Here is a 20465-nt window from a genome sequence, read left to right on the forward strand (position 1 = left end):
TAATCTTCTAAGTTCTGTTGGTAACCATATTTCTTCATTTCCTGTAGATACACAAGCATAACCACATCCCCATCTCAAAACTGTTGCAGATTTCCATTCTCTGTCAACACATCCTTAGAGTAAATGGGTTGATGGAGTTCCACAGTTTTTCTGTAGCCCAGTGTCTCTCAGCTGCTGTTGCCCCTTTTTCACCAACATTAAGAAAATTAGAGTTAACAAAGCATTATTCAGCCTGTCCCTCAGGGGCTCTCCTCCCTTTTGTTAATACACATCTCTTTTAAGGTACAGTTAGCTCTTTGGCAACAGCGCGTACAGCAGAAGTGTGTGGCACACCAGTGATGTGCTTTATTTGAATGTGCAAATTATTGCTTTGTCTTTCTGGACACATAGGCAGGAGCATTGCAGTCTTCATTTGTGCAGGCATCCGCATAATTGCCATTATTTCCAGTAAATGTGTGATTACACGATCAGCCTTTTCAGAACTTCCAGCAGTCGCCACTGGAACCCTGAGTGTGTGTATGTTAGAGTGTACACACCTTTGTTTTCAAGTTCTGCAAAAGGAAACACATCCATGTGCCAGATTTCATCTCTTTTGGGACCCCTACGGTTCCTTCCAGCACGTCATGTTAGAGTTTGGCTATACAGAGGACATGTAGGACTTTATTATTATTATTATTATTATTATTATTATTATTATTATTATTATTATTATTTCTTTGGCTTGTTGCTAGAAATTTTTTTCTTTAAACCTTTACTGTTTACATGGTGTTTTTTCATGAAAAATTGAGGGTTCTAACACATTTTCTATTAGTAATTGGTCAGTTTCCATATTTCCTCATGCCAATGGACCTGGAAAACCTGTATGAGACCAAATATAAGTAATATTTAATGAATATTTTCTACTTCTGATGGCCTGTTGCAATTGCATAAATAACAAAGTTAATTCTGAGTTATCAGGAATAAATTCAGCAATCTCTATATGCAAAATAACTCTTTCTGCATATTAAGACTTAGTAATTATATTAAGAGGTTCAGGAAAATCTAATAGTATTATACTAATTGCATAAAATTATGATTTTTGAACTTAAAAATAAGGGCCTTTGATCACCTTGTTTATTTTTTCTGACTTATAACCTGCCATTTCCACCTTGTTTGCATCAGTATAGAATGTAGGTGCTTCTGGAATTGGTGTTCCCTTTACAATATGTGGAAGAATCCAATTAGTTCCTATGAACTGTATACATTTGCTTTTAGGATATTGGTTATTAATTTCTCCCAAACAGTCACTACAACCTCTTTGCCAGTCCTCATTGATCACCCACAATGATATAATCTCAACATTAGGAAGAGGCACACACTTTCAGCCAGATCATTTCCTGACAGTTGACATAGTCTTATTCTACCTTCTATAATTAATTCAGAAATCTTTTCTATGTACATGTTTAATTTTTTACTTTGGTTATGTGCTAAGAAAATCCATTCCATAATACTATTTTCCCTTTGCATAATGAGCCCAGTAGGAGAATGAGTTAAAGGCAAAATGACCAAAATACAACCAAGTGTAGGACAAATTTGGTCCACGTGTTCATCTTGCAGTCTTTGTTCTGCCAGAATTAACTCTCTTTCTGCTTCAGCTGTTAGACGTCTTGGGCTGTTTAAATCTAAGTCTCCTTGTAATGTTTGAAACAAATCTCTCAACACATAAGTACACAATCCAATCATAGCCCCCAGTCAGTTAATATCACCCATTAATTTTTGAAAATTTTTAAGAGTTGGCAGTTGGGCTGGAGAGGTGACTCAGAGGTTAAGAGCATTGGCTGTTCTTCCAGGGGTTCTGAGTTCAATTCCCAGCACCCACATGGTGGCTCACAACCATCTGTAATAAGATCTGGTGTCTTCTTCTGGCGTGCAGGTGTACACGCAGATAGAACATCGTATACATAATAAATAAAATCTTTAAAAAAAAGAGTTTGTAATTGATCCCTATGGATCTGTACCTTTTGTGGTACAGATCTTTTTTTGACTTATCGTATAACCCAGATAGCTAATAGAATCTCCTCTCTGTATTTTTTTCTGGAGTAGTCTGTAACCACCAGCTTCGTGGAATTTTTTTGTGTTTCCTTAAGCATTTTCTCTAAAGTATCTGCATCAGAATCAGCCACCAAAATATCATCCATGTAATGATAATATGATAGATTAAGGAAATTGCCTGCAAATTATTTCTAATGGTTGTTGCACAAAATATTGACATAAAGTTGGATTATTTCCCAGTCCCTGTGGAAGTACCTCCCAATGGTATCTATTTATGGGATCACTATTATTCAAAGTAGGTTCTGAGAAAGTAAACCTTTCCTTATCCTGCTCAGGCAAGAGTATCATAAAAAAAAAAAGCAATCTTTTAAATCACTTACTATTATAGGCCATGACCTATGTAACAAAGAAAGTAAAGAAATTCTAGGTTCTAAAGGACCCATTAGTTTAATTATTCTATTCACTGCTTTTAAATCAGCCATTTTCCTGATTTATTTTTTACAATAAACACGGGAATTCCACAGGCTCCGTGACTCCTCTATATGTTGAGCCTCCAGCTGCTCTTCTGCCAGTTGTTCAAGTGCCTGCAATTTTTCTCTTGTTTTGGGCCACTGCTCTTGCCACACAGGTCTGTTTGATATCCGCTTTAGGGGCAAGGCTGTTGGTATCTCAGCAGTGGCCCCTATTATATATTTGGAAACTCAATCTCTGTGATATCCTGTTTTTGGACAGTGGGCACACCTTATATCACAACCTTCCTCAGGAGCATTTCCCATTTCACCCCTAGTTTCATGATTAGCTGTCTCTGGAATTGCAGGAAAATTAATTTGACTACCCCATTGTTGTAAAAGATCTCTTCCCCATAAATTTATGGGTATGTCAACCACATAAGATCCCAAATTCCCTTTTTGTCCTTCTGGTCCCACACACTTAATCCACCATACACTTTGTCTCTCTTAAGACAATTTACCAATTCCTATAAACTGTGTATAAACCTTCTGATTCATTCTGGATTCCAAGAGAAAGCACCCAGCTGACCTTCCTATTTAGCTCACATCCCAGAAGGGAAAAGCTCCTTCTCCTCTTCCACACTGTCTCAAGTACCCTTCAACTCAATGCCCCGCCTCCTCTTTCTTTTTTAATTTATTTATTTATTATATATACAATGTTCTGCCTCCCTGTACACCTTCGGGCCACAAGAGGGCGCCAGATCTCACTATAGATGGTTTTGAGCCACCATGTGGTTGCTGGGAATTGAACTCAGGACCTCTGGAAGAGCAGACAGTGCTCTTAACCTCTGAGCCACCTCTCCAGCCCCCCTTCCTGTTTCTTATGTCGACTGGGTGCTTACTCCACCTCTTGACCCATTGTTGGTTTTATTTAGCTGTTGTTTACAGAAAGCTCTTGGATTAAAGATGTGTGCTAGGGCTGAGCCTCACCACAACCAGAAACAGATTTTTCCAGTTCACAATCTCAAGATTCACCGTGCAATCAGATATCCTGCTCTACAGTTCTTCTGTCAGGAGTTTTGTGTCCTGGTTGTACTGGTGACCATGTGTCCTGCAGGGAAGAATGTCGTTGAGAGAGGCCTCCCAGCTTCCGGTGTTGGCTGAGTGTAGCGGGGTCTCCCTGTGTCTGAAGGTTTGGGGATGTCTCTGTCCACTTTCTCAGTGTTTCCCTGTGGTCACCTTGTCTTCTTCATGGGTTATGACAGGAAGGGCTCCAAGGCAGAGTGGGTTCCTCAAAGGTATGAGAAGGAGCCAGTACGTGAGAGCAGGTTCCTGGGAGGGAGGGAGTTCCAGATCTGCTGGGACAGGAATGGAAACCAGGCTCAAAGTAATTTAATGCTTCAAGAAACAATTGCTGATCGTGCGTGCCAATGTCGCCCCCTGGTGTTTCCTGGGAGAACTGCAGCTCATCTCCAGGCACAGCAGGGATGGGAGTGGGCTCCAAATGCTGTGGGCTGGCCTGCCTCCTGACCTCCTCAGGACCAGTCAGTCATTCTCTTCACCCTGGCTCCCACATCTCCCACTCCGTCCAGCAGAGGGTAAGTTTAGGGAACTCCTGGTTGAGGTGGGAGTACCACACACCCAGAGGACAGGTGTGTGTCCTTGAGAGGACAGTCCTGAGACAGGACTATGGCAGAGGACACCAGCAGGGGGTGTGCCTGCACTTGCTCAGTCCTTCCCTTGGCTCTAAACCCTTGGATCTCTTTGCCCAAAGCGTTTGCACTTGAGTGTAGAGAACATTGTCTGACCCAAAGGCATGTGTTCTGTGCAGTTCCCTAGGGCCTATTTTCTATTGTGAGGTATTTATAACAAAAGTGCTCCCTTGCCAGGTAGCACATACATATCTTTAATCCCAGCACTTGGGATGCAGAGGCGGGCAGAGATCTGTGAGTTCCAGGCCAGCCAGGGCTACACAGAGAAACCCTGCCTCAAAAAAGGAAGTGCTGTTTTAACCAGTTATGGGTACAAATGAGTGACATTCGTCACCCTGTTTGTGCCACCACCTCTGCTCTAGCCAGAATTTATCACCAAGAAGCAACTCACTGTCCCCACAGCTCTGCTACCCTCCAGGCTCCTTCCTTTCTCTATGAATTGCTACTTCATAAAAGTCCTGCATACTTCGTAAGATGCTACGCATGCACGCACGTGCACACAGATTTCATCTCTTGCTTAATGGTTTTCATGTTCTCCCATGGCCTAGACTGTTCAGACTTTCATGCTACAAATTCCAGCTTCTAAGTCTTAAATAATGGGAAGAGCTGTCCACATGGTGTGGACCCGAGAGGAGTCTCCTGTTGTTGGAGTCTCCTGTTTGTTGAACCTTTCACACTTTCCTGAAGACCGGTGTTCAGTCCATTTCTGTTGGCCGTCTCCCGGCACAGCATGAAGAGTCATGTTTCCTCCAGGAGCTAGAAGCATGTGGGCCATGCCCCATCAGTCCCCATAAAAGTCAGCACTGTAACTGCTGAAGCACCTCCAGGGAGCTCTGGGCGTGTGTGTGTGTGTGTGTGTGTGTGTGAGAGAGAGAGAGAGAGAGAGAGAGAGAGAGCGCTGTGTTCTTGCAAAGCTCAACAGTTGAAGCTCCTGCATTTAGTTTGTCCAGTGTTCCGTCTGTAACTGATGTGAGGGCTTTGTTTCCCCCCAGTGGCTAGCTGCCCACATATGAAGCTTTTGTTTTTCTTTGAAGTAGATCGGGGGTGCTGCCAGGAGCAGACTTGTCTCATTGTCACTAAAAGCCTTAAGTTAATAAAATCTTTAAACGCCATATTCTCTAGATCTCTGAGGTTTTTGAAAACTATCTATCTTATATGAATTGTTCGTTTCTAGCTATTTTTATATGTCAATCTAGGAAACATTTTTTAATTAACTAAATTAGTATCTAATATGACCAAGAATTTGATTGTCTAACTACTAATATGTGTTTCTTATTTATCCTAAGGAAGTAGTAATAGCAGCTTTCGAAAGGACTAGAATTTAACATTGCAGTTTTAAGAATTATATAGGTACAATACCTTAACATGCTGTAACCAAGTATAATCTTAAATCTGTACCAATAGTCAAAGATTTATTCCAATGTAAAAATTTTGGCTTACTATCGTTCTTTGGTCTAAGAGTAGATTCAATAATCTACCCTCTTACTTATTTTTCCTATCCTTTACAACCAACTTCTTTAAAACAATAAGAAATATCTATCACCCATAGAATGACCATAAACCATCCATCCCCTCTTGGGAATGGGGTGTAATCTCTTAAATTGATTTCTGCTGATTTGGGACATTTTTTTTTTCTTTTTAGGGGCCCAAGAAAATTGGGATATTGTCTAGTCTTAAAAGCTAGCTGTAGGGGGCTGGAGAGATGGCTCAGCGGTTTAAGAGCACTGTCTGCTCTTTCAGAGGTTCTGCGTTCAACTCCCAGCAACCACATGGTGGCTCACAACCATCTATACCCTCTACCGCCCTCTTCTGGCATGCAGGTGCACATGCAGCTAGAGCACTGTATTGCATAAAATAAATAAATAAAAATCTTAAAAAAAAAAAAAAAAAAAAAGCTAGCTGTGACTTTTGCTGTCCAGTGTTTGAATGCTGATAAAGTTCAGATCTTAACTGAAGTCCTGACTAGAACAGCCTGCGGTGTTGGACAATTTAGCCAGCCATTTTGAAATTGTCTCAGATGCAGACTTTTGAGGAAACAGTTATTGAGGCCATCTGTGAGGTTGGATCACGTGGGATACTTGTCTTTTTTGGTGTCTGGCTCTCTTGCTCTGCAAATATTAACTTTCAAAGGTATTTAGATACTGCATTAATGTATGTATGGGTGTGCACTGAGCACAATCCAGTTAAAGATGATCTCTGCTCTCTGTTTGAGAAGGGAAGGCATTTGCTTTTCTATATGTTATGGATTGTATAACCAAACTGTAAAATTTTTATCTATGTACTTAAAAGAATAGCATGGTAAGTCCTGAGGATTTTGTAGCCAAAGATTTATTAGCCATGCATAGCTGAAGTCCTGGCTTGATTTCAAGTACCTTACAGCAAAAGGCAGAAAATGATGAACACATTGTTTCAAAAAGCCAACAGGGAAGCCTGCAATTCCATCGCTCCCAGAGACAGAAACAAGAGGATCTCTGTGAGTTTGAGCCAGCCTGGTCTACAAAGCGAGTCCAGGACAGCCAGGGCTACACAGAGAAACCCTGTTTTTAAAAAAACAGAAACAAACAAACACAAAACGAACGAACAAACAAAAACCAACAGGGTGTTTGCCGAAGCTTTTTAGCAGCAGGTTTTGTTTGTTTGTTTGTTTGTTTGTTTTTCTTCTCCTTTTCCTCATTTTTGGGATATTTTGCTTATAAAAGACTGACTGAACAACTGGGAAAAAATACGGATAGAATTAGAGAAAAGATTGACTAAGGCTCTGGAACAGACGGTGTTAGAGAAGCTTAGAAATCAAAAAGCAGGAGTAAAATGTCAAACACAAGAAATGGGGAAACAAGTAGATTCATTCCGTGACTGCATCAGCAAGAGGGAGTTCCCCCAGGTACGAAGAGGGGAAGGAAAGGTGTCAAAGAAAGGAACAGGCAGGACGATCAGATGAGGCAGCCTTTTCAGGAGACAGGCTAAACCCACACAAGTCCTGGGTCACAGGATCCCAACAGCTTAGTGCTTACACAGCGTGTGCTGCTGATGGGTGATCCGAGTGGTGAAGTAGGATGGCATCCTGCAGAAATGTTGGGCCATAGACCCTGGGCTCTGTCCCTAGCACCTCTTTCTACAAACCCTAATTTTTAAAAATTGTAGAGGTTCAGACACGGTGGCCCACACATACAATCTCAGGCCTAGAGATGGAGGCGGGAATGGCTGCAGACTGGGCCAGCGGCAGCTAACTAGCAATTTGGAGGCTCACCTGAGCTACATAAGAACCTGTTTCAAATGAAACAAAACAAAACAAAACTATCAAGGGAAAAAACAAATGTGAGCTTGAGATGGTGTCCCAATAAAAGCGAAATAAAGAAAACGATACATGTATGCAATGGAATGTTCGGCTTTAAGAAGTCAGGAGACCAGCTATGAAACTCACGTCCGTCGCCCCAGCACGCACACACCCGTGAGCTCACATCTGCCACTCACACCAGCACTCAGATGGCTGAGGGAAGCAAACTGTGAATTTCAGTCCGTACTGGGGCATGTAAAGAAATCCTGTCTCAAAAAAACTAATTTAAAAGAAAGAGGGAAGGACCGAGGAGACGGCTCAGTGGGCAAAGTGCGTGTAAAGCTGGGCTTGTGTAGGGGGATCAGTGATCCAGTGCCTCCACGGAGAGACAGAGGTGGAGACAGAGGAATCAGCAGGAGCCCGCAGGTAACATGGCTGCAGCCATAAACGAGACAGACCGGGCGTCAGGGCAGAAACAAAGGTTTTGTCTGAGGTTGTCCTCTGACCTCCACACAGGGCACGTACAAACCCACACTCACACACCTGTGTCACAGAATAAAGAAAAGAACGAGCAGCAAGCGTGGTGGGCCACATCTTGAACCACAGCCCTCGGGAGGCAGAGGCAGGAGAATCTGCGAGTTCCAGGCCGGCCTGGTCTACATGACTACAGAGACATTATCTTGAAGGAAAGGAAAAAAGGAAGGAAGGACGGAAGGAAGGAAAAGAAAGAATGGAAAGAAGACAGGAGTGGGCCTGGGTTAGCTCAGTGGGTAAGAGCGTTTGCTATACTAACATAAAGGCCTGAGCCAAACCACCATCTCCCAAGTGAAAAGGCTCAACTCTGTGTGCCTGTAACCACAGCTTTGGGGGCAGGGAGGGCAGCTGGATCCTGGGAGCTCCCTGGCCAGCCAGCTAGCCACAGTGGCGTGCTTCCAGTTCAGAGAGACCTTGTGTCAGGGTTTACAGTGAAGAGCCGTAGAGGAAGACACCCACCCAGGCTTGTACACGTATCACAGAATTCACTGCAGAATGGTTAAAACAATTTTATGTTGTATATAACCACAATAAAAGCATATTATAACTTCCCATATATTAAAAATATCATCTCAGCATGCAATCAGTTTTTTTAATTATTGAGAGGTTTTGCCACACAGATGTTTGACCTTCATCGTATTCCACATCTCATCTGAACCTGCCACGTTTCAATTGCTTAATGGCCGTGACACCTACCACCCCAGGCAGGATTGGTCTTCCATCCTGTGTGCCAACACTCCATTGCTTTTGCTGAGCACCGGGTCTCCAGACCACACTGGAAACATGTCTACAGGCGGACCATGGCCTCTGTGCCCTCCCAAACCTCCACGTGAACCTGCCCACGGCACCCAGGCCGCTACCAGGATCTCCTACTGCTCATCTCTGGGGAGAGCAATTTCATTGATTCTCAGTCTCCTCAGATGGTCATCTCAAAGTCAGGGGGCCGCTGGGCCGGATTGGGGGCTGCTGAGCAGCCTTCCTCTCGCTTCCCCTGGGACCCTTCGTGCTCTTCTTCAACACAGCTCTCCTCCTGCTCCTCCTCTTCATCCTCCTCCTCTCCTTCCTCCTCCTCCAGCATGGTCACCAGCTCCTCCCGAAGAGCCGCCATCTCCAGGCCCAGGTCACACAGCTGTCCCAGCAGCTGGACATCCACTCGGCGCAGGTTCCCCTGCAGGAATAAAGGACAGACATGACATGCCACACCGGGAGCAGGAAGCCTGCAGGAGTGCCACAGGGCTGGGTCTCAGCTCAAGTTCTGGCCTGTCTGGCCAGGGACCTCCCTGATTCCTACGTTCTTCATGCCACCTGCTTCTCTGGGTACCCCTCAATCGCCATTCCTCTGCCTGCCCTTCATGTCTGTGGCTCCTGTCAGTCTCTGCCTCCACCTCTCCATCTCCATTTTCTCAGCGCTGCCTTTGGTCTCTCCCAGCCCCATTCCATCAGAGGTCCTGTCTGTCTCTCCTTTCCTCCTCTCATTCTACCTGTTTTTTTCAGGGACTGGCTCCAGTCCTGTCCCTCATGCTCCATCCCCACTTCTACCTGTCTCTGCCTGTATTTTATCTTATTTTCACAGATGATCCCAATCTGTGGCTCAGGCTGGACTTAGCTTGCAATTCTCCTGCCTCAGGCTCCTGGCGACTCCTTAGCTGTGTGTATCTTTGTTAATATTCCACGGTCTCATCCCTCTAAGGCCGTTTCACTCACCAGCTCCTCCCAGACCCACAGCAGCAGCTCCCTGGCACCCCCAAGGTCTGCCCCTGAGGACAGCAGGGTCTGGCCAGGGTTGCTCTCTGGCGGGGCCATCCTTAGGGCCTGGGGGAGTGGGCCCAAGCCAGTGGGCTCCAGTCCAGCCTGCTTCAGCTGCGCCCACAGCTCCATGGTCTGCACTGTGGACTGGAGAGCAGGAAGTTGAAGGTCCAGGTGAGCCAGGCTCCTGGGAAGCTGTGGGATGGGGGAAGAAAGGGCGGGGCGGGCTGCCAGAGACATCCCAAAGTCCACTCCTCAGTGTGAATCAGATGGCCACATGTTTTTTCTGGAGTCCAACTTCCATGATCTTACAGGGTCCAAAGATCTCCTTGAGCCGAGGTCCAACTTCCCTCTGCTGCCTCTAGGGCTGACCCTCCCACCCCCTCAGAGTACATGGTGCTTGGCGTTCAATGCCTGAAGGGGCTGGGCTGTCTGTCTTCCCAGGTCCTCTTGGCCAGGCCGGCTTCCTCAGCCTCCTTAGCCGAATGACTGAGGCCAGCCCCGTACTTGGTCCTTGTCTGTCCTCCGCCCTGAGCCTCCATGTGGAAGCTGCAGGCTACCGTACTGGAGCCAGCCTGCCAGCCTCGGACCTGCTGCAGGGTGTCTGTGCCAGCGGCACGCCTGCAGAGTGCTTACCTGGTCCCAGGCTTAGACCACAACTGCCCCCTTGAGCCCAGACTCCAACTCTGCAAGTGTGGTCAGCGCAGAAACCCCACTTTGCGCCCACCCCACTAGATCCACTTCCTGTTGATGTCACAAGTCACCATGACCTCGGTAGCTTAAACAGTGCAAGGGGGCTGCAGAGATGACCCTGCGCCAAGCCTGACTCTGAGCCAATCCCCAGGACCCACATGACGGAAGAAGAGAACTTCGGCTTGTACGTTGTCCTCTGACGCATACAGGAACACACGTGCACACACACACGTGTGCACATATAGGCGCGCGCACACACACAGGCATGCAAGCACACACAAGCGCACACGCGAGCACACGCGAGCACACGCCATCCTTCTGATGGGCATTATTTATTGCAGGTGAATGGGTGACGGAGCATGAAGGTCCTATCAGAAGGAGGGCCAGTGGGGCCAACGGGAACCAGGAGGCCAGAGGCTGGAGTGGTACGAGGAAAGCAGGCGGCTTCCCGAAGCTCGGAGCAGAGTGCGCATCCTGCCTTAGAGGGTCTGGGAGCAGCCAAGCCCAGCGCACCGCTTTACGCTTCAGAATAGCAAGAGAATTATCTGGTGTGCTTTTCTCCTGTCCGTGCTAGGGATGGAAGCGTGTGTGTGCCTAGCATGCAAGAAACCCTAGGTTTGGTCTCCAGCACCTCACACACTTCTAACCGCAGCATACATGTGCCCACTCATGCACACATTAAAGATAATGTTAGGCCACATTGAACGGAACTTAGGCCAGCCTAACGTGTGCCAGATCCAGTATGTAAGACGTGTAAGACCCCTTAAGAAATAGAGTATGTGGTTGGTACCTGGTGGGACCTCCCCCTTCTCTGAAGAGAAGGAAAAAGGAGAATGGAGGGGTGCAGGAGGGGTACCGGGAGGTGGCAATCAGGGTTAAAGTGAATAAATAAAATTTTAAAAAATGCTTGATGTGAACTCCAAATTAGTGTCAGTCACTTACACTCAAGTCTAACCTGGCCAACCACCTCGCCGCTGGGGGAAGAAGCCTCAGTGGCAATTAAGAGCACTGACTACTCTTCCAGAAGCTTGGGTTCAATTCCCAGCACCAATTCCAGGGATCCCAAGTCCTCTTCTGGTCCTCAAGTCATTGCCCACACGTGGTGCAGACACACATGCATACAAACACTCACACATATATAAAATAAAAATTTTACATCTAATAACAACAGGGCCAGGGAGCCAGGGCATCTGAGTTCGCCTTCCGGACCCACACTCTGCTCATTTCTGCACCTGCGCCACGGCAGGATTAAAGAGCGTGTGCGCCTTTAAAAGGCGGGCCTTAAAAAGGAGGGGCGTGGCCACAAGAGAAGTGTCTAAACCGGGTGTCGGACGAGAAAGCCCCGCCCCTGCTGGTTACGCCTTCCGGCAAGATGGCGGCGCCCAGGGCGGTAGGTGACTTCGGTGCCTGGAGCCCCCGAATTGTAGTTAACTTTGTAGCTCCGCCCTCGAGGCCTGCGGCAGCCGAGCGTCCGCTGCCGGGGCTCGTCCTGGGGACGCCGCCTGGGGCTGCCGAGGGCCGCAGAGGCGTAGGCGGCTGTGGGGTGAGGGTGGGCGAGCCCGTCAGAGGACGAGGATGGCTAGCTCACACTGGGACGGAAACACTAATAGAAAATCAGAGAGCACGGCGGGCAGGCAGGAAGTTAGTTGGGAGTTCCGGGGAAGAACCTGAGGGAGAGTCGTAGCGCTTCGCCAAGTTGCAGAGCGTAGTTACTGGTAGTGCTCTGGCTTCCATCCCTAGCACGACTTCCAAAGATAAAGGTCGCGTGGATGGTTTAGGTTGTCATTTAGCAACCCCTAGGGAGAGCTGGGGAAGATTTGGGCTGGGGAAGTGGTTCGTTGTTAATGCGCACGCGTTGTTAAAAGGGGTGCGCCCAGGTACAGTGAGAGACCTGCCTCAATCTATAGAGGGCAGTTGAGGAAGACTCCTGGCCTCGACCTCTGGTCTCCATCCACAGGCACGTTCATGCGTGGACACCCACACATTCCAATAGTCATATGCATGAATTCACATTGTACACATACTCCCCCTCAACCCCCCCCCCCCCCCCCCCAATAAGGATTTGGTGGGAAATTAGAAGAACTTGAGAAAATGAAGCCTGGCTGAATTAAAGAAAGATTTGATGACTGTTTAAATGGAAGAATTTGGGGAAATGTTTCGGGTCCCAAAGGTAAGGATTGGGGAAGTGGCCACGCTGAGGACTGGCCATGGTGCCTTATGCATATTAACAAGGACTCTAGTCCTGAACTACACCCCAATATTGGGGGTGGGGGGAATTACCAGAAGGATTTTGACAAGACTCAGGAAGCACAGGGGTGAGGTTAAGAGGCATGGTGTAAGAGCTGGGGGTAGATCCAGCTTCAGGCCCAACCTCAGTCCTTTTCCTCTTCCCTTCTCTAGTTCCTGTGCCTGGTTGCCAGACAGTGGAACGGGAAAGCCAGGGGCATCCACAGCATGAGTGAGTCCATGACCCCGGGCAGCAGTCCCAAGAGAAGAACACTGTTAGAGTTCCTCGCAGACCACTTCCAAGACGTCCAGACTCTGAGAGAATACTTGCTCCAGAAACAGATACGGAAAGTGAACCAGGAGAATCGGTGAGAACGTATGGCTGACGAGACCCCAGGGACAGCCTGCTGGCCAGACCTCCTAGCCAGAGCCAGGGCTCCCGCTCTAGTCAGTCCCAGGCCCGGCTGTGGCTTCCCCTGTCAGCATTACCACTCACATCTTCATCACTGGCCCATCCTTCTGTAAAAATCCACTCAGAGGCATTTCCACCACCAACCCTGCTTGTAGGTCCAACTGGCATCTCAGTCATACGTGGCTAAAACACAAATCTCTCACATCTCCCTTTAGAAAGAAATCTTATTCTCAAGTTGTCCCCATCCAAAAAATGGGTGCCACTGGCCACCCGGTTGCTAAGGGTGAATTTTAAGGAGTCTCCCTTGGCTTCTCACTGCCTTCATATCTAGTGTCCAGTGCTAAAGGACCCTCAGTGTCAGGTGCCATTATTTCACCGTGTGGCCAGGGCAGCTTTTAAAAGAAAGCATTTAGCTGGCGGCTTGCTCACATCTCAGAAGCTTAGCCCGTGGCCATCATGGTGGTGGCGTGATGGCAGGCTGGCACTGGAGCTGAGATCCATAAGTAGCAAGCCCAGAGAATGAGTGTGAGACTGGGCCTGGCACGGGCTTCTGGAGACACACACCTCCTCCAACAAGGCCACGCCTCCTAACCTTTTCCATTTCCACCCAGGGGGATACCAAGTATTCAGACATAACCCGTGGGAGCCATTCTCATTCAAACCACTGCAGTTATCACAACAGTTCTCTGACCGCTTGCTTTTCACCCTGTTCCCTGTCCCAGTCTGTGGGTGCTGGGAATCAAAGTGGATACTCTGCAGGAGCCACCAGTGCCCTCAGCTGGGTTGTGCCATCTCCAGACTCATTGTTTATTTTTGTTTAGTTGGTTGGTTTTCGAGAGAGGCTCTCACGTAGCTCAGGCTGGCTGGCCTTGAGCTCCTGATCTTCCTGCTTCTAACTCCTATCTGTGCCAAACCTGGCCAAGAAGTAACTTTTAAAATATTATTTATTTACTTACTTACTTACTTTACATCCTGACTAACCCACCCTCCCTCCCTTTTCCCACTGTCCTTACTCCTCAGGGAAGGGGAGGCTCCTCTCTCCCCACCTCACCCATACACAGACCAGCCCACACCAGCAAGCACATCAAGTCACGTCAGGGCTGAGCACATCTTCCTCAGTGGCCTGGCAAGGCAGCCTCACCAGGGGGAAATGACCGAAAATTAGACAAGAGTCCATGTCAGCGATAGCCCCCTGCCCCCTTTCCATGGGACCCATATGAAGACCAAACTACTCATTGGCTACATATGTGTAAGGAGCCTAGGCCAAGTTCATGTGTCGTCCTTGGTTGGCACATCAGTCTCTGTGGGACCCCCTAGGCCCAGGTTAGTTGGTTCTGTTGACTCAAGAAATGACTTAACATCAACTCCAAATGAGTCCACAGTCAAGCTGCTCCTGGCTTTTCCTCATCTTAAAACTGGTGCTCTGTGATCTGTGTCCCTCTGCCAGGCAGTTCAGCAGAGTCAGGGTTGCTGGCCATCTTTGAGAGCCAGCATGAGCTCAGTACATATCACTGAGTAGGCACAAGGTTTGTAGACCGGCTAGTCCGTATTTGCCTGCTGCGCTGTGGCCTGCCCCTCAGAGACCTGGCACACAGTGACAGGCCCCAGGCTCCACCTTTGCGCTCATTCTCTCTGCAGATCCTACAGTGGCATCCAGGAGAGGTACGGCCCGTATATCAGCGGTGCTTTCTTCATCCTGAACCAGGGAGGCGCAGTGAAGTACGACATTGGTGGTGATGAGATGTGGGAGTGGGCGGGACATCTCTGCGTGGGTTAGGGCCTTGTTCCTAGACTTCAGTTTGTCCTTTACAAAAGGAGACAGTACCTAGAGGCGAGGAGGTAAGGACAGGGTGATCCCTGAGGCACCAGCTGGCCAGATTGGGAAGCTCTAGGTCCGGCGAGCCATCCTGTCTCAAAACACGGCAGAAAAGCAACTGATGAAGACACCTGACTTCAACCACTGGATTACATGTGTGCATACTTGCACACACAGAAAGACATACAAATACACACGTAAATTTTAAGTTAACAGCCAGCCCTTTGATCCCTGCACGTGGGGCCAGAGGCAGGTGGCTTTCTGGGAGTTTGTGGCCAACCTGGTCTACATACTAAGTCCCATGACAGCCAGGGCTCTGTACTGAGACCTTGTCTCAAAAACACCAGAAATAAATTATATGCAGCATTGGTAACTCCAGGGTCTGCTTTAAAGACTGGGGTTTCACAACCTAAACAGTTGTCATAGGCCTACCACCACAGTGCTCCGTGGCGCTGGGCAGCTGGGTAACATGCCAAGCCTTATCTCATCAGAGTCAGGCTGGACTACATAGCAAAACCCCACCTCAGATAAACTCTTCCTGCCAGGTGGCCAATAGTGTACATCTTTAATCCCATACTTGGGAGGCAGAGGCAGGCGATCTCTGTGAGTTCCAGGCCATTCTGGTCTATAGCATGAGTTCCAGGACAGCCAAGGCTATACAGAGAAACCTTGTCTCAAAAGACCAAAGGGGGAAAAACTTTTTCTGCCAGGTGGTGGCACACTCCTGTGGTCCCAGCACTAGGAGGCAGAGAGGCAGGCCAAGCGTGTCCCCTAGCTGGGCATGCTGGTACACACTTGTCATCCTAGCTCCTTTGGAAACTGAAGCAGAACTGTAAATTCTGGACCAGTCTGACCTACATAGCAAGATCCAAGACCTTGTCTCAAAAAAAGAAAGTTTTCATGCTCCTTTTTTTTCTTTCCTCTCTCACTCTTTTGTTTGTTTGAGACACGTTTTCTCTGTGTAGCCTTGGCTGCCCTGGACTCACTTTGTAGACAAGGCTGGCCTAGAAGTCACAGAGCTCCCCCTGCCTCTGCCTCCTGAGTGCTGGGACGACAGGCGCCACGGTGCCGGGTGTTTTGTTTATTTAGTGCATCAGAGTGTGCTTTTGTCAGTGTAGAGGTCAGAGGACAACTTGAAGGAGTTAATTCTCTCCTTCCCCCTTAGGACCTGGTGGAACCAACTGGCTGTCAGCCATGGCAACAGGCAGTTCTACCCACTAAGATCTCATCAGCCCTGGTTGTTTGGTTTTCTTCTGAAAAACAAAACAAAACAAAGTTTCTCTAGCCTTTTCTACTCTCCCTACCTGGCTTGAGCATGTGTGCCAACCTGCTCAGGATGCAGTGTACACCTGAAAACGTCAGTCACAGGACTCACACTTTTCCTTCTGTGTGTGTTGGGTTGGGGGTAGAGGTTGTTGGCAGGGTCTCACTCTGTAGCTCAGGCTGACCCTGAATTCCCAGTGCTCCTGCCTCAGCCTCCCAAACTTTGGGCTCTTGGCCATGCCATCATGCCCACTCAGCTCGTCTCTAGTGCTGAGCACTATCTGGGGCTTCCGATGCCCGTGTGAAAGGGTGAGAAGAATGCCATCTTGCCACTGCTGCCAGATAGCCACATGTGGGAAGCCCAGCACTGGCTCGTGCCCTGCTCTTCTCTAGGTTTCAGGACAAGGAGTGGATCCTGCAACATGAGCGCGGCCACTTTCTTGCCGAGTTCCAGAAGTTCCAGAACATACCTGTGGAGGCTGTGGATGCGAGCGGCTGTGCCATCAATTACCAGGGCATGAGTAACATCTGTGAGTGGCCTGGGATGGGTGGTGCTGGGCTCCATGAGGGTCCCTCGAGCCCCTGCCTTCTCGCCCAGCAGTGCCCCTGAAGGAGCTCTCCTCGAGCCCCTGCCCTCTCGCCCAGCAGTGCCCCTGAAGGAGCTCTCCTCGAGCCCCTGCCCTCTCACCCAGCAGTGCCCCTGAAGGAGCTCTCCTCGAGCCCCTGCCCTCTCGCCCAGCAGTGCCCCTGAAGGAGCTCTCCTCGAGCCCCTGCCCTCTCGCCCAGCAGTGCCCCTGAAGGAGCTGCGCTCTCTGTCGCTGCAGCGCTGCCCCAACGTGGACGACTGGTGCCTCGGCCGCCTCCACGTGCTGGCCGCCTCGCTGCAGGAGCTCTCGCTGGCTGGCTGCCCCCGAGTCTCAGAGCGGGGCCTTGCCTGCCTCCACCATCTCCAGTAAGAGCCCTGCTCAGGCTGCCCCTGTGCTAGCATGGGCTCCCATTCCCTGACGCGGCAGTCAGGAGGGGATGCTAGGCTCCGTTAGCCATCTGCCTGTGCCCTCCCTGTGATCGGTCTTCAGAATGAATGACTCCTGGCTTTGCTTTCTTTATAATGGATGAACACTCCATGGTAATCACACTGTTGTGGGAGAGCAGAAGCCAAAGAAACAGGTTACAATTAGCAGTGAATTTTTCATAGATAGCTATAAAGTTTTCTAGAGAGCCAGGGGTGTGGTTCAGTGGAGAGCCCCTGCCTAGAATCCCCCCCGGGGGGGGGGGGGGGCGGGGGGGGGGCCCGGGGGTAGGGCCCCTGCCTAGAGTCCGCCGGGGGGGGCTGGGGTGTGGCTCAGTGGTAGAGCCCCTGCCTAGAATCCGCCAGGGAGGGGCTGGAGTGTGGCTCAGTGGTAGAGCATCAGACTAGAATGCCCCAGTGAGGGGCTGTAGAATCAGTAGAGTCAGCAGTAGAGTACAAGAAGCTCTGGACTCCATCCTTAGCAAGTGCGTGCACAGGTACACACAGAATAAAAAGAGAAACTACCATTTGAAATTAGGGTCAGAACACACGGATGCCACTCTCACATGTGAATTTTCACCCCTTCAGGAACCTCCGCAGGCTGGACATCTCAGGCCTTCCTGCCGTATCCCACCCAGGCCTCACTCAGATATTGGTGGAAGAGATGTTGCCCCATTGTGAGGTCCTTGGAGTTGACTGGACCCAGAGTCTGAACCCAGGGGCAGACCAGCAGCCTGAGGACACACCAAACCCCCTCTCTTCATAGTGGCCCCACTCCTGAAGGCTCTGTGGACTCTGACATCTCACGCTCTATTGGCCAGACTGAGGCGGGTACTGACGGCCTGGGCAGACGGCCTCCGTGCACAGCTGCATGCAGCTCCATGGTTTCCCCTGTCCCTGTCTGCGAAGAGGAGCCCTGAACTGTCCACACACATGCCCGCAGGGACTGGGGCTGACCTGAGGCGGTGCTGCCCTTTATAGCGAGTTGTTCCCTGTGCAGGCTGGTCCACAAGGTGGCCAGCATCCTTGGCCCACGTGCACTGACGACCAGCAGAACCCCAAGCCCCATGGCATTGCCCATCGGTTTACTGACTTGCACGTTCAAATGCGGGGGTTGGGAAAATGTCCTCTTTGGCCGGCACAACAGACTCTGTCAGTAGTGGGTGCTGGAGAAAATCCAAATGGAATGCGAGGCTGTGTGCAGGGATTAGAGTGTGCAGCATAGCAGGGCGGGGCAGGGCAGCGGCTCCCCGGCGCAGCTCCCACATCCTGGTGGTCAGCAGCTTCCCTGGCGCTGTTGTCGGTTGCCAGCGGCCGCCTCGTGCCACCAGTGCACCGAGGAAGCGTGGGGTTCTCTGTATTAAACCCTCTGTTCCCGTACCCTGAGCCTTTTCCTCCCAGCTGGATCCAGATGGCGCCGGGTCACCGTCCTGGGGATAAAGGTTCAAGATGGATTCGGGAGGGCTGGGGCTTTGGGCATGAGCATAGCACTAAGTACCTTGCTGAAAAAATAAGAACAGGGTGCCAGAAATCCTGGCGTGCAGCGCATCCCAGACAGCCATGCTGGATGCCAACAAGCTGCCGACTGCCGCATAAGCCCGAGGCTGCTATGCACCCTTGAGTGCTCAGAGTCTAAGAGTGTCAGAGCTCCCGTGATGGCCTTAGAAGCTCATTGTTGGAACGGGGTTGAACTTCAAGTTGCCAGGCCTTGCCCTTGCCCCCAGCCACTTCAAGGCTCTTTTGCCAATCCCAGAACCACCTGGTGATGAGCTCACCTGGGTCCTGGCTTTGAAAGGAGTGCCCATTATTTTAGAAATTTGCTTATTTGTCTGTATGACGTGCGTCATAAAGGCATCACTCTTAACCACTGAGCCATCTCTCCCTCTCTCCAGCCCCGTGTGTCCATTATTATGACTTCAGAAAGCATGGAGGGGGGGGTGGCTCTCGCCTTTAATCCCAGCACTCAGGAGGCAGAGGCAGGTGGGTTTGAGTTCAAGGCCAGCCTGGTGTACAGAGTGAGTTCCAGGACAGACAGGGCTGCACAGAGACACCCTGTCTCAACCCCCCCCCACCACCAAAAAAAAAAGAAGACTCTAGAAGCAATCAGTGGGCAGAGGGAGGCAGGCAGAGCCACACAGTGTAAAATCCCACTTTAAATACACACGTACACGTCTCAAGAGCATCCTCTACTGCTAACAAATTCATAAATCCTAGGATCAACTCCACTTGCTTCAGAGGGAGAGGGACCTGCTGGCCCCAGCTGGTAAGAACAAGATAGGGGTGGTATAGCTCATTGGTAGCATGCACAAGGCCCTAGGTTCAATACTCAGTACCTTCCCAAACGCTAAACATCCCTGCATTAGGGACGCTGAAGAAGGAAGATCACAAGGAATACAAAACAGAATGGTTAAAAAAAAAAAAAGAGGGGCTGGCAGGTGGCTCAGCAGTTAGGAGCACTGACTAGTCTTGCAGAGGGCTCAGGTTTGATTCCTGGCATTCACATGGCAGCTCACACTGACTGAAACTCCAGTTCCAGGGAATCGCACACCCACTTCTGGCCTCCGAGGGCACAAGGCATATAACTGATGCACAGACATGTATAAAACACCCATATAGGAAGAATGAGACTGTGAGGTGTGCACAGATCGTTCATGTTCACCACTTCCTCTCCACTCTCTTCCTCCAGTCTACTCCCACGGGCTCCATTATTCAAACTTGGAGGGAGGAAATCAGGGCTGGACAGATAACAGACCTGGGACTTCAGTGGAGTGTGGTGGCTTTCGGATCTGATGAGTTAGCCTGTGCCACAGAGGTGGTCTGCCTTGTTGGTTAGCTGACTGGAACAGGGACCCCACAGTACCCTGCAGTTAATAAAGCCAAGAAACTAGAAATGCCCTGGCCTGACATGGGAGCAGATAACGAAAATGCCCAGCCTATGGTCCCCAAGAGCAATCTGCCTCCGACCCTTCACCCCTGCTTCCCGTTCCAGTGCGTTGCTGCTGCTGGCTGAGCCCTCCGGGTCCAGCCGCTGTGTGGCTTGTTTGGACCCAGGCCGCACTTGGCAACCGGCGGCTTCCTGGGCGACTGTAAGGCCCCAGGAGGGGATGCCACAGTCATACCAGGGCCCTGGAGGGAGATGAGGCAGGAGAGCTTGGAGGGAAAGGCGCTTTCCCACGGCCCTGGGCTAGGGTGGGCTTGGCCCTGCCTGGCCCTTGGCTATAGTTCCCACTCTAGCTCTTACTTATTCCATTAGCGTTCATGTTCACCACTTCCTCTCCACTCTCTTCCTCCAGTCTACTC

The 20465-nt window shown here is 49.6% G+C and overlaps 2 protein-coding genes across 6 annotated transcripts; one reads left to right on the forward strand and one right to left on the reverse strand.

Moving 5' to 3' along the window:
* Window positions 1-8539: 8539 nt before the first annotated feature.
* Window positions 8540-9952, reverse strand: Erich4 (glutamate rich 4). The gene is made up of 2 exons (XM_055617367.1): window positions 9705-9952; window positions 8540-9168 (listed from the first exon to the last, which is right to left on the reverse strand). Exons 1-2 carry the CDS (start codon window positions 9876-9878, stop codon window positions 8917-8919), a joined length of 426 nt encoding a protein of 141 aa, XP_055473342.1. The 5' UTR covers window positions 9879-9952; the 3' UTR covers window positions 8540-8916.
* Window positions 9953-11793: 1841 nt separating this feature from the next.
* Window positions 11794-18545, forward strand: Dmac2 (distal membrane arm assembly component 2). Of its 5 annotated transcripts, none has more exons than XM_055617327.1 (6): window positions 11794-11829; window positions 12840-13033; window positions 14716-14796; window positions 16550-16686; window positions 16946-17108; window positions 17754-18545. In XM_055617327.1, the coding sequence occupies exons 1-6, from the start codon at window positions 11812-11814 to the stop codon at window positions 17929-17931; spliced, it is 771 nt and encodes a 256-aa protein (XP_055473302.1). In that variant the 5' UTR covers window positions 11794-11811; the 3' UTR covers window positions 17932-18545. The 5 variants fall into 5 exon arrangements, with proteins under 5 accessions (XP_055473302.1, XP_055473305.1, XP_055473303.1 ...); XM_055617330.1 differs by having other exon boundaries at window positions 16981-17108; window positions 17754-17920; XM_055617328.1 differs by lacking the exon at window positions 11794-11829 and adding an exon at window positions 11964-11982.
* Window positions 18546-20465: the final 1920 nt, after the last annotated feature.

The sequence above is a fragment of the Psammomys obesus genome, unplaced genomic scaffold (genome assembly GCF_907164565.1).
Source record: "Psammomys obesus unplaced genomic scaffold, mPsaObe1.curated_primary_1811, whole genome shotgun sequence".
NCBI classification, from domain to species: Eukaryota; Metazoa; Chordata; class Mammalia; order Rodentia; family Muridae; genus Psammomys; species Psammomys obesus.